Source organism: Cotesia typhae, unplaced genomic scaffold (genome assembly GCF_013202065.1).
Source record: "Cotesia typhae breed Kobodo isofemale line unplaced genomic scaffold, CoteBio_Ctyphae contig_123, whole genome shotgun sequence".
NCBI lineage: Eukaryota > Metazoa > Arthropoda > Insecta > Hymenoptera > Braconidae > Cotesia > Cotesia typhae.
The window spans coordinates 2,918,359-2,933,357 of record NW_027423715.1 but is presented as its reverse complement, the minus strand read 5'-3'; the positions used below and the strand labels follow the sequence as shown (position 1 = coordinate 2,933,357).

Here is a 14,999-nt window from a genome sequence, read left to right as displayed (position 1 = left end):
ATTATTATTATTATTATTATTATTATTATTATTATTATTATTATTATTATTATTATTATTATTATTATTATTATTATTATTATTATTATTATTATTATTATTATTATTATTATTATTATTATTATTATTATTATTATTATTATTATTATCATCATATACATCCAACACGTGCAAGAAGATCAAGAGGATCTCCTTAATTAAGTCTGTATAACTTTTCAATTCCGTCTACCGTCGGCGATCTCTTCTCAATTAAATCTCGAGTTCTCCAGTTTTGCAGTCTCCCCTTTGCCGATCCGTACTACATACAACATATAATAACAACAACAATACCTTACATTATACCTCCTTCTTTATATTTAGCCTCTATACTCCTTCTTCTTTTGACCGTAGTAACACACATCTATACCTACACACATACACCACTCAGTCTCGGAATGCCCTTCATATTAAACTCACCGGGCAGAGACGAGCGTGTCCCTTTAAAGTTTAAATGTCCTATCCCATATAATAACAGCACAGTCAGCAGTTGATTGAGTGTAGTGGTGTCGGTGTAAGTGGCGCTTACATTGCTATACGTCGGATTTTAAGCTCCTAATGTGTGTTATGTTTATGTATGTATATATAACATCTATGTGTTGTATCAGATTTTGGTAGTTTTTACACGTGGGAATGTGGGGTTGTAATATAAGTCATGGTACATATATCGGGTATTATTATTATTTTTTTTTTTAATGTTAAATATTTGTAAGAATGATAATAATAATAAAACTATTGACATTTTTAAAAATATAAGCTCATCCCGATGTTATACTCATCACGACCTTTCATTTGAGTACCCACATCGATTTTTCATATATTTATATATTTTATAAATATATGAATAAATGAAAAATATATCAAAAATGCAAGTGGGTACTTAAATGAAAGCTCTTGATGAGTGTAACATCAGGATAAGCTTAAATCTTTAAAAATGTCAATAATTAAAAAAATACAATGCAATTTAACAAAAGTCATTATTTATTAAAGCAAAATTTTATTTATAGTTCACAATTCACGGCAGTCACATAGTGACTGCAAGGTTGCTAGTTATTGTTATTATTTAATCTTTGCAATAACAATAATAATAATAAAAAATAAAAAATAATAATAATAATAATCAAGGTAATACGTAGGGTTTGCTTATGTGTTGCCTGCAGAACGACTGAAGTTTTGGGCCGGAAGAAGGGTGCCTCTTCCATCTCCATCCCGAGAGAGATCTACAGGAAATGGGAACGCCAGGAAGGAGGCCTCCGTTAAATTCGAGATATACGTCCCGGTCTAATACTAAAGTACTAAAGCGTCGCACGCTTGTACTCTCCACTCCACTTTTGTAGATCTATAGGTATACCAATATCCAACACAAGTATCATGCTTTAACTTGCGTAATTTCGTGGTGTAACGTCGAGAGGGAGAAAGTATGTTTTAAGGCAAAAAGGGAATATATATATATATATATATATATATATATATATATATATATATATATATATATATATATATATATATATATAGACACGGTACTAAATAAATTTGAAATAAAAAAAAAAAATATTAAATTGTAACTGGTTCCTCTTACTGCTCAATACAATACCGGTTTCTCTTATTACTCGGATTTATTTTTTTTCTCAAAACACATTAACTCTCGTTACTCTTTACTTATGTTAGACCTGTGCTGCAGACAATCACTGGGGATAATATTTTCACAAAGCTCGTAATAATTTTATAAAAGAAATTAGTGTGCGTGAAAATTTTAATTTACATATTTAAATATGTACAATATTAACCCGACCACTGTTTGACATTATTGCTTGAGTGAAGAGTAAAAATGATGGTAATGTTTACAGAGTCAGGTATAAACATGAGTCCGAGGGATGACAAAGGTCAAATTTATGGTCCGTAACCATACACCAGTAAAATATTTAAATTTTGTGTTGTATAGCGTGTAATGGTCTATTCTCAGTGGTCATTTAGACAAAATAATTTCATACTATAGTTGTTAATGACTTTTTTAATGTATTACCGTTGATTGTAAAATTACTATTCAGAATTTAATAAAATTTGGTTTATTAATTTAAGATATAATCGACGTTCTATTTAAATCATAATAGATTTAGTATTTTTTTGTAACTTAATAATTTTAAAAATTACCCGCATTATTGGATGAAATATATTTAAAATGAATGATGTAAAAAAATCGAAAAATGCATAATATATAATATATTGAATAAGATAATAAGTTCGATTAGATTGATTTTCTCCCGCGTTGTTTGTTCATTTGCTAAAGTAATCGTCACGTTCGAACATGCCACTTCCTGTGTGATACGCGTGTCGTATCGGGAATGCGAATATAAGGCGAATACCAAGAATTCAAAGGTTATTATTCGTGTAGATTCGTTATTTTTATTATTATTTTTATTACATACAACAACCCAGTCATTATACTGTTATAAGACAAATATAAAAATAAAAATTGAAACATTTTTTCAGGCCGACCTTCACTTGCCGGCACTTAGCCTCAGATATTGTACTGCTGTATCTAATAATTTTTAATTATACACCGCGAATAACTTTTTGAGTTTAAACTACTTGACACTAAATTCCCACGTTTTTCTCGAACCTGGTTATGACGGATTAACCGCAACCAGATCGCTCTTAATTCTTAACAATTGCGTGATCCGAAAAGAGGGGTTGAGAAAACAAAGTAAAGATAATTGCTGCGTTATTTTACGGCTTACTCTTTACTCTTTACTCTTTGGGCGCCCTGCTGCTCTAACAAGTTAATTCCTTTTATTTACAGTTATACAATAGACTGAGCAATAAATGTGACCATGATCTAGATTTTGCCAATGTAAGATTTAACATGTAATTATTCATTTCGCCCTCAAAGTCAAGACTTCCCTTCTCTTATTTTTAAAAGATAGAAAGCCTGATTTTACATTCGTTGCAATTTTTAAATTAATATGAAAGTGAAAAAAAAAAAAAAATTAAATTATTTCGAAAAATCAAAATACTTATTTTGAGATAAAAATTTTTTTTTTAAATAAAAAAATTTTGTTTTTAAATAAAATATACATATGGAGTGTGCCCTAGTGACTGTGACCGTTTGGCCGAACACAAAATTATGAAATCGGCCAGCAATTATATAGAATTGTTATACAGAAAATTTCAAGGTCCTCGACAGACGTATCACGTGGGACGGCTGTTTTACTTCTGATGGAGCGAAGGACACGAGAAAGGTTTTTTACGCATCATTAAATTACAAATTCTTACATTTTTTTTTTGTGTATTTTAAACATCTTTTTACTTTATGTATTATATCATTCATAAAATTGTATAATTTTTAATTATTAATGATCGACAATCATTCTTTTCAATGCAAAAAATTTATTAGAATTTTTTCATATCGTCAACTTAGATCAGATCAGAGATTCATCAAATTTTTGTATCAGAAAATTTTTTCGCGGGTATTTATTGGGGAAAAAAAATTTGTATTACAGTAATTATAGATTTTTGAGGTGATTGAAAAATCATAAATCTTTTAAAAAGAATAAATAGTTAATAATTAGTAATTAGGAATAAGTGATTAATATGCGATTAATTAAAAATAATGGATACTCTATTCGGAAAGATAAAAAAAATATCTTAAATGATTTGACGTAAAGACTTAATCATTAAATTCTCGGAAGCGAATTATGAAACGCGGTTGAATGAACGCTCATTACATTTATATATTGCTGTGCAAATATAAATATATATTTATAAACATGTGTGTGTTCGGTTAGATGTAAGTTAACATATAAATTTACTTATATATGTATAAATATGTGCAAACTACGCGACAATATATGCAATTATCCGTTTGTTCATATCTTTCGCTAGCTCGCGCGATATCCGCCACAGACAGAGTTCTGGGAATGACCTCACATCACGAAATGCAGTCTATACTATACTATTACATTATATGTACATACAATATATGTATACGCACTGTTGTCCGGATGTGAATGTTTTAATTGGCGGCTACTCATTCGACCATACTAAAAAGTTAAAAGCGAAAAAAATAATAAAAAATATTAGCCACTACATGCACCGAGTACGAGTCTTTCACCGAAACTCAATGAATTTTCATGGCTGTTTTATAACTTTTAGTTTTGTTGGATTGATGCCTATAGAAATGATAAAATTCATGAAACTGGTTTTCGGTTTCTGTTTTGTTTTGTATCAATTGTCTATTTATTTCTGTATCAATTAAAATAAAAAACGTAGTTTAAATGTTTTATAAAATGCGGCAAACAAGACCCAAGAGAAAAGCTCAGTGAACCAAGTGTAGTTCCAGTTATTCGCTGATCTGCGCGTGTACGAAATAATAAAAAACCAAATAAAACATTATCGCATTGAGTAAGCCGAAAGATGAAAAATAAAACATTGGTGCACTTGATTTTTTTTTTTTAACTTGCAGTATATTAATCAAGTTAATTAGAGCTTTTAAAATAAGGTTGTTTAGATTTGAATATTTTTTTTTTTTGGTAATGAAATTTAATAATTTTATTATTATTATTGAAAATAAATTAATGCAGTAAAGTAAATTATCAGTTAATGTAAATGAAAGATAAAAAAAAAAATAACAGATCGATGATTCTAATTAATTTGTTATAGTGTATCTTAAACATTACTCGATAACTCAGTAATAAATTAACTATCCTGTCGTTTGCTCTTTATTTTTACGTGTTAGAGATATGTACGCTCTCTTTAGATTTATACATGTAATGTACTAACGCTTACAGAGAACCCAATACACGTATAGATCGAGCAAATTTATCGGGCATTCCAGTGGGTATTTGCAAGTGTAAGTAATGTGATAAAACTAAACTTTACGTACACGATAAACTGAGATCGTAACCTAGCTCAATAAAAACTAACTATTTTTATTTATTATCATTTTTAAAATACTTTTACAATCAATTTTTAACATAACCCCTTTTATACCGCATAGCAATAATTAAATATTTTTATGTTCGTAAACTGAAAACATATTTACTTAAAGTATGTATCAATATAATAATATGTACTAGACGTAAATGATAAATAAACTCTGTTAATAAATATCTAGTAAAAATATTAATTTTTAGTGTGTATTCTCGGGATTCAAGGCAATTAGACAATGTTTGCGATTGAATTAGTACACAACAAGTGTACGGTTTAAAGTATGGGTATATATAAACGCGAAGAATAGTAGGTAGAGGGCAAGCTATTCAATCTCTTCCTCTTTCTCTCTCCCACTTACCTAAATACCATTTAAAGTTATTCTCTTCTCTGGACTCGTTCTCCTGCCCTCTCGTTAATTTATTGCGCATCACTAGTGAATTGCGCGTGAGCATGCCTCGTTTGCACCGATCTTTGATTAATTAATACCCGGTTAAATTCATCAATATTTTCTTCTCTCTTCATTTTAATTTTATTTACAAGTATTACCAATTAATTATAGATTTCCTTTAATTTACCATTCATTTATTCGTCAAAGATTTTTTTCTTCCAATATTGAGTCATTTTTTTTAAACAAAATTTAAAATATGATCGTTAAAAAAATTATTAGATCATCATTGTTCTTAAAATAATAAAATTATTCAAAATTTAAGTCATTAAAATTCTAAATATTTTATTAATATAATTCTTAAATAGTTGTGGGTAAAAAAAATTTTATCTAATTAGATGTTGAAAAATTTTTTATACATTACCATTTGGGTCTTGCCAAACACGATCATACTCTCGTAACAATCCATCATTGATGAGTAGAAGCACTTGCGTTCTTCAAATCCTTTTTACATTACTATCCTGAAAACAATTTTTTAAAATATAATTAGCTGTTTAAAATACGTTAATTAATATGTCGTATTAATCAAAAATTAGTTTAGTAATTATTTAGTCTCAGAAAATTCCAAAAATAATTTTTATCTTATATATAAACACCTGAAACTTTCTTGCTATGAGAAGATTTAGCGATCATACGCCACCTGTCGGATTTTTTCAATACTAAATTTATTTAAAAAATTATAAAAGGGCATATTAGAAAATTTTTTTGATTAATTCAGTGCAATAATTTATTTTATACAAAAATTAAGTTTGTTTGTTAGAAATTGTTTACGCTTAAGCGAGAGATAATTAAAAAATGTAAAGTAAATAAGTATGAAGATTATTAGCATTTTGTATTGATGAAGATAAACGTCACTATTTATCAATCACATCCATCCACTGTGCTCGGTAAGATAAAATAAAAATAAATAATAAAAAGAGAAACTAAATACTTGGTGTTTGGTGATGATGAGCGTCTGCATCATCATGCGCTTCAGCTTCCAGGAAAGCAGAGTCAAAGATAACGGTAATATGCAATCAGTCTTTTACGCTGACCATCCACAATTGTACTTAAAACATATATATATATATATATATATATATATATATATATATATATATATATATATATATATATATATATATATATACATTAAATAAACAACTTTAAATAGACTTTACGTCAATAAAAAATAAAAATATCAACTACTTACACAGATATCAGTAAAAATATTCACAGGAATTGTATTGTGGTAATAAATTATATTATATTACTTTATACATTAAAGATGGAAGCTATAAATATACCAGAGTGGATGTATTTAAACAATAATCGACGACGTATTCGATAGAACGAGTAAATAAAGGTTGATTTGTTTAAATAAATAAGTTTACTGTATAAATAATCATACTGAAAGAGAAGATGGGTTAGTCAACTAAACCGAGAACCGAGACGATTCAACATTTACATGTAATTGCTTTCTGTGAATCCACCTACTCACCAACAAGTCGTTTTTGATAAAGGTAATTACGGGTTTGCCCACGCTAATGCTTATTCCCCCTCCACTATCGTCATTTCCTCAACAAGTATCCACCAAAGCGAATCAAACTCGCACTAATATCAACATACACACATTTAAACATACATACTTTACCTACAATACATTATTACCAGTATCACATAGTTATAATTTATAATGATGGATCTTTTCAAAAAATACCTTAATTCCAGGAAATAATTATCATGTGATACAAAATTTAAATTATTTCTCATTTCTTATGTATTATTATTGTTATTATAATTTTTTTTCGAGTTTTGACCTACCAAGCAATAACCTGACTAGACTGACCTTGACTTTAACCTCCAATTCATGACGCAATAAGGGAATAGGTATGAATGCAAAATTTTCAAGGTGGCTGCCGAATGATTGTTAATTTTTGAAATTTGAAATTTTTATATTATTTTTAATCTAATTATATTTTATCAGCTCAAAAAAATTTTTTCACCACTTGAAATATTTAATAATAATTGTAAATTTAAAATTGCACACTTGAAATTGTCGTGCGAGGAAGTTGTGCAATTATTACCGGCAATTATAAAATTATGAATGTTTATAACTCATAAACGGATTTTCATTACACTATTAAATTTATAGATTAGTGTGATAGTATTCATACCCGTTCACATGTGCAATCGATATTTTCAAGGAAGACATCACACGGTCTTCCGGTATATCATTATACTATCATAATTATATATTAAATTATATACTATCGTAAAATGTATGACTTTTATTTTATGGGAGTATTTGAATAGTAGCGCTGATTATTGACATCGCTTCAATGCTTTCTAATCTTATATTTTTTTTTCTATATCATATGATTTGTTACAATGATTTCTTTTATCATTTATCTTAATTACTTTATAATTAAAATTATTGGAAAAATTTTTTTTTATAATTTAAATTAATTTTATGTTCTTAAATGATGTTGAAAAATTACTTAAGATGAAAAATTTATGTTTTAATTACAATCAAAATTTTTCAAGTCCATTTTTTTTTAATGTCAAATTGAATTTTTTATTCAAAAAATAAAAAAATTTATTTAAATATAAATCATAAGCGAGTAATAAAATAAAGAATGATTATAATTTACAATTAATTAATTGAAGCAAAATTTAATAATACAGTAATTAATTTATGCACGCGTAAATAAATTTATTGCATTTCTATCTATATAATAAACAACTTCATACATACCAATATCATTTAACAACCGTATATATTTGCAAGCCAAGTTGTATAAAACTGATAATTATAATTTTATTATTTAGCATGATTACATTAACACACAAATTTAAATGCATTAATTAATTTAATAATAAAAATATAATAAAATTATTTATTAAAACAAAGTTCAACTAACAAGTGAATAATGACACACTGACAATACATTCTTGATTTAGGTTTTTACGTCGGCAATCAAAATTTAATTGACCTCTTAAAAAAAAAAAAAAAAAAAAATTCGGTATCTGAGTTCCGCATAGATCATTATTGTTTACGTACAGTAAAAAAAATTGAATAAAATGTCAGCGACAGTAATGACCGAATAAAAGTAATTAGACGAGCTAAATGTTAATTTGTTCGTAATAAGCAGTGTTAAATTATTGATCGATAAAAAGTAATAAGCACACGGAAAATCCCTTAATTTCGTTTTTTTGAAAATCATCCAAAAATCTTATGCAGTGTAGTGCAATAAATAATTATTGTTTAATAAATAAACTGATAGCTAATTCATTAAATCGGTTTTTTTTTTTTTTTACTAGGAAAATTATAACGGAACTTATGACTTTATTCTATTTTTTGTAGCACTTCTCAGATAAATATTAAATAGTTGCAAATAACGTATAATTGCAGCTACGTGCTTACTTGCATGCTACACCGAGTACTTTTACCGACCTCTTGTTATATTTAATTCTTAATTATTAAGCGCACACACGCGATTTTATACGTACGTATTAGCTTGTGTCATTTTATTGGATTTTCACTGAATCAGATTGAGATAAAAATTTTCTGAATACTTGGTAAAAAATTTTCTTGAGTATAATAACAATAAATATTAAATTTTATCATTGTAATTTTATAAAATTATTTTATACGGCCAATATTTTTATTTATTGCAATATTAAATAATTTTTAATAGTAATAAGCATTGAATTTTTTAAAGTAATACATCCTAACTCGTACGTTTTAGTATTGTTTATACATACGTTTATTACCAATGTTTACGTTTTCATATATATTATAGCATTGTCAGCAAACCTGAAAAAACTATGATTTCATCGAGCTCGTCATTTTATCTAATTTTACAGCTGTATAAATATGTAACGTAGGTATATGGATTTTTTGACATTGACGAATAAAAATCGACTTTTTACTCTGTACTGATAGTTAAGAATTATCTTAAATTTTAAAGAATTAAATCCGTTAATTTATTTATCTAAATTTGGATACATAAATTCTATTTGTATTATCATTAATTGTAATTAATTTTTGAAAATAAAAATTAAATTTTTTTGATAACATTTATTTATTTTATTAATAGTAATTATTGGATGTAATAAAATAACAATTTATCCAACAGTTGTAAATTAAAAGAATAATAAAAATTTTTTTATCAATTCATATGATTTAAAATCAGTCGTAATCACGTATTTATAAACAATTACGCATAAAAATATTATATTATATGAAAAAGTAATTATTCATGAAGATTTTCAGTTTGTGTAATTTACGTTCGTGGTAACATCATTCGCGTTCTCAATCATTAACAGATAATGTTTGTGGGAATAAAATTTGATAAAAGTAGGTCGTAGAAATAAAGTAAATTAATGAAAAACAAATAGTTTTAATTTACAATTATAATTATATATGGTTGTGGAATATAATAATGAAAGTTTTATTTGGTAGTAATGGAGTTTTAAATAAATAATGGAATATTAATTAATCAGAATTAGATCTATTATTTGAAATAATATTAAAATATGTAGTAATAATTCTAAGAAAAATAAGCTACTTGTTGAGATTTTTTGCACTCTAATGTAAGTGATTGAAATTCTGATGTTAGATAACGTATAATGTATTTGAAACACTTTAATATAATATGTATTTGATATTTGAATGATAAATCAAAGTCAGTATATAATAGAACGAATCAATCATTTGTTATCATGACAAAATTATTTTTCTCTATAGTGTATTGCCAATAAATTATAATTAAAAGACAATCACAAATCATAGAATATACTAAATCACAAATTAATTTTAGAAAAATTTTAAAGTTAAAATAATAATATTAATAATAATAATAATGTTAAATTTTTGACCTTGTCTGTACTTCAAAAAAGTCATAAACATGTTTTTTTAAGAACCAATGAAATATTACATATATATGTCACTTTTTATTGAATTTTTTTCATACGTAGATATGAATGTATACTATAATAGTTAATTTTTTTACTATTAAGTAATTGTTGTAATAATATTTTCTAACTACTGCCAGTGTTAATTATTTTTTTATTACATCAATTATTGTTAATAACTTATTAAATTTTATTATTATTATTATTATTATTATTATTATTATTATTATTATTATTAATAATTATAATCGAAAAAATATAATGTTAATTCACTTGATCTAATTTAATAATAATTAAAATTAACTTTTACCAGTAAATAAAATATAAAAATATGTATATATCAGTAGTTTTATTTTTTAAAACCGTAAGTACTTAGCCAAATAAAACAAAAGATTACGAAAGTTGCGTATACATGCTGTCTAACAACTTCTACTCAACTGACTCAGAACTGATAATAAGAATAAACATACATACATATTTATATATAGTTTTATCTATTTACAACAGAACGTAAACTCCAGTGGTACTAGATTAAACGATTATTTAAAGAGTTAGGTAAACGATATAATCCAAGCTACATTAATGTTTTACTCGATCGCCTTACTGTAATTAATTATGCATTGTTCAAATAATTTATTTTTTCTAATCTGTCAAAAATTTATGTCTACTTACAAAATTAACGGGAATGAGTTTCCAGTGAAGAATAAAATAATTTTAAAAATATGAGAAATCCATTAAAAATATATGCAATCAATGGCTGTTAAAAGAGAACTGATAATTATTAAATTTGTCCTTTGTTACTTTTATTAAATTAGAACAAACTGGCTCTAATTTTGATAACCGTATAGATATCAATCATTATGAAAACTATTGTTATAGAACAATGAAATTCTTTACCTAAATAATATTCACAAAAATGGTCCTCTGTAATAAAAAACGGGAAATCCAGTAATTAGTTCACGCTTAAACATTCAAGATAGTGCGTTAATTAAACTACACATTTAACTATATTCTTAGAGTTGTATTATTTCTATTAAATTAATAAGTTTTACAATTGCTAGTTGGTTGTTGTATCGGCAAAAGGGTCATAATAAAATTAAAAAAAAAACATTGTATTTTTTAAGTACACTTAAAAAAAAAAAAATTTTTTTTTACTTTTTTTTTAAATTCTTATTTTTTTTTTTTTAATTTATAAAATAACACAAAATGAATTATTAGAACACAAATATAATATCAAAGATCTTAAATTTAAATATTTGAGTTAAAACTCAAAATATTTAATAATTAATTAAATTATCCCACTGTTTATGCAACACAATATTATAAAAAAAAAAATAAATGAATAAAGACATAAAATATGAGAATATACATGAATATTGTTGTTATAATAAGACACTACACATAAAGTTTGAGAAAAACAGATGTTTAGTAGGTCATAAGATAGTATCTCTTTATATCGTCAATCGGAAGTTGACACGCGTGGTCGTTTGGTATATGGTCTATGGTTGTGCCTCTGAGTCAGCCTATGTACTATACTTGTGTGTATGCATAAACATATCTCTTAAAAATACATACGTGGATATAATATTAATACTAGAGCACATATATTGTAAATATAAATAAGTAATGATATTTGGTGGAACTGTATTTGTCATGCTGATATTGAGTTAGTAAGACAGAAATAAAAGCATGTACAAGAAAAGTATGACAAAGAAACTAGAAAAAGTGATGATTGCATCAGTACTTATTGTTATTATTTATTATTATTACTATTATTATGTACATATACTCAGCTATTAGTATTGGTATTACTTGTTATGATATGAAGCTCAACCACAAAGCGACAAGCTGTCTGTTACATTATTATCAAGACGTTTAGGCATCTAATATTTATACTTGACACTATACACATTAGACTATGGCTTGAACTAGTCTTTAAATTTATAGGTATATAAATGTATTTAATCTTTTAAAAAATATATGTATTGTGTGTTTTAAACTTGATAGAATTTATTGAGAAAATTTTTTAATGAAATAAAAATTATATCCAAGGTAGAATTTAAATTTCCAAGGCAATTTAAAAATTTTACATTACCTACTTTCATATTTTAAAAAATAAATTGTAATCTTAAAATTGTGGAGTGATTATTAAAGACACGACATATTTACACTGAAAAAAAAATTAATTTGTATTTAAAAAAAAATTCTTGAACCAAAAAAATTATTTTGAAGAGTTTAATTGTCTTGAATCAAAATGAAGAATCATTAAATCACGTAAAAAAATTATTTTTAAGAGAACAATTGTTTTGATTCCGAAAATTTTTGTTCTCAGTCAAAATAAATTGTAAAACTTCAATTAAAAATAAATTTTTTGCGTAAATATATGAAGTTAAACTTGCAAATTGTTATTTAAGCTAAAATTTTACGCTTAAACGTCCTTTACCCAAAACTGTTATTTAAATAAAGTCCTTGGCAATATATTTTATCCACTGTTATATATTATACGGGTATATGCACAGTTAGACTATAGCTTGATACAAAGCTTGTTCTTAACATAAACTAAACAGCATAGAAGTCGTAGTAATGGTACTGTACTATAGATACGTGTACGACAATCGCATTCTACAGTCCATTTGGAATCTAATGTTGCACTGATAATGATCTCTGTGTAATTGAGACCCAGTTCAGGGTGACTGACGTTATATGCACGAGGAAATTGAGGGAGAAGAAAGTAAATTCAATATTGTTTTAAATTTTTGCTTGTAGCTCGGAGAAAATTCGAAAATTCAAGTCTGCAAGTAAAAATTAATGTAAATAATTGATTAAAGTGACGTCTAATAAATCATCTTAATGATCGAACGAACAAAAATAAAATAATTAGAGAGATTGTTTAATATTTAATGGGATTTAATAATTAAGAAAAAATAAATAACGCATCACCCTCACAAATACACAGATAACCGACAGGACAAAAAAATTACGGGATCTAGCCATGACACGGCAGTAATGATGATGTTTGTTAAAATTACGGTTGCTAAGTCCGAACATGAAATAGATATTTAGGTAAAATTTATCATACATTAAATCCATTAGTCATCTCCATCTGTACCGGCAAATAGTCGTGTCATTCGTTTTCTGGTTTTGTGTCTTGTCTTGTTTTGTGCATACACATTGATGTGGATAAGATTGTCCTTAATTCTGATATTTGTTGTCTTCCTTTACCATACACCAAAATATACAATATATATTGTATTAGATATAATATATGTTCAATGTTTATAGATTCAATACAAGTAGAAATTTTATTTTGGGCTATTTTGTCAGGAATATTTTTTCGGAGGATCAAGACGCCTGATATCACATTTTTCTTGTAAAAATCTTATAGGGGATGCGAAAAAATTTTAATTGGTATATAATAATCATTGAAAATAAATTTATCGAGAGTTATAAAGTCTAATACCTCGTATCATCTGTTATTTTTTTATTACACTTATAAAACGTTGCTCAGTTAATTTTTTTTTTTAGTTTTGCAGATCATGGATTGTTAACGTTGAGTAATTTTGTGGATTTAAAAATTATCCATGTAATTACGGGGCACTTAATTGGTTTCCAATCGTTTAAATGAGGCTGAAACAATTGGCGAAAGGAAAAAGTTTCTGCCATAATTTTTTTCGCTAACGCTTATGGATAATTGTATAAGAATGTTTCTAATTATTTATTGACAGAAAATTGAAGTTTAATGAATTTTTTATTTTTATAAAAAGAATTTATTAATTTTTAATAAATTCTACTAAAATTATCTATAAAATTCTTACCGAAAAACATTAAGAAAATTAAGCAATTTAAAACTAAAAAAAAAAAAAAGTAACTATCTAAAAAGCCTCGGTAGTTAATATTAACGAGCATGAATCAAAGTAAACAAGCGAATAAAAATTTTACAACACTCGGAAACACAGTAAGGATTTAGAGCTTAGAGCGCAATCTCCACTGTGATATCACGGAGGCCAAACTAAATACGAAACAAAAAGATTTGTTGCGTCATTACAGTAGGTCTAGTGCATGGATCTGACTCGTAAATCTCAGCCCGATTTCAACAACCACTTTTCAAGTAACACCAATTATTCAATTCATCTTGAGCCAAATTTACCATACCTGCATATAGTATTTTTATCTAAAAAATAAATAGCTGTTATTAATTCAAACTTAGTCCATTCATTTTAAATGACTAAAGATTTGAGCAGCTTGATCGTGATTCATTAAATCATGGCCGATGGACAATCACGAGCCAAGTACTCAAGATAATCATCAGCATATATGCATCTTCTTTGTGATTTTATTTTTTCTTTATGCTACTTCTGGCTATTAAACTACAAAAACTGTACAATTAGAGGGACTAACTCACAAATAATACATGTGCCATTAATTGTCATTAATATTGATACCAAACAGTCTCTGATGTTTTCAGAAACCATTCATCAATAGAGTTATATTATCCCACCTATTATTACTTTGTCATTAGCCAATCCTTGGAGCAATTACTCTTACAATGTGACGCAAGTTAATATTTTAATTCATATAATATGTAATTGTGTATCTACGTCAACCTTCGATGGGTGCTGCAGATACCTGTTATTATTTTGTATCGAGAACAATCGAGATTAGTTCCTTGGTAATTTAAGGATTTCAATCA

The 14,999-nt window shown here is 26.2% G+C and overlaps 1 protein-coding gene across 1 annotated transcript in view; it reads right to left on the bottom strand.

Annotated features, from left to right (window-relative positions):
- LOC141533364 (uncharacterized) overlaps positions 1–5,849 on the bottom strand; it is a 36,970-nt gene extending 31,121 nt beyond the window's left edge. The window contains exon 1 of the mRNA XM_074252222.1: positions 5,775–5,849. Coding sequence (XP_074108323.1) covers positions 5,775–5,822 — 48 coding nt within the window. The 5' untranslated portion in view covers positions 5,823–5,849. The remainder of the gene's footprint in view (positions 1–5,774) is intronic.
- Between the last annotated feature and the right edge of the window lie 9,150 nt (positions 5,850–14,999).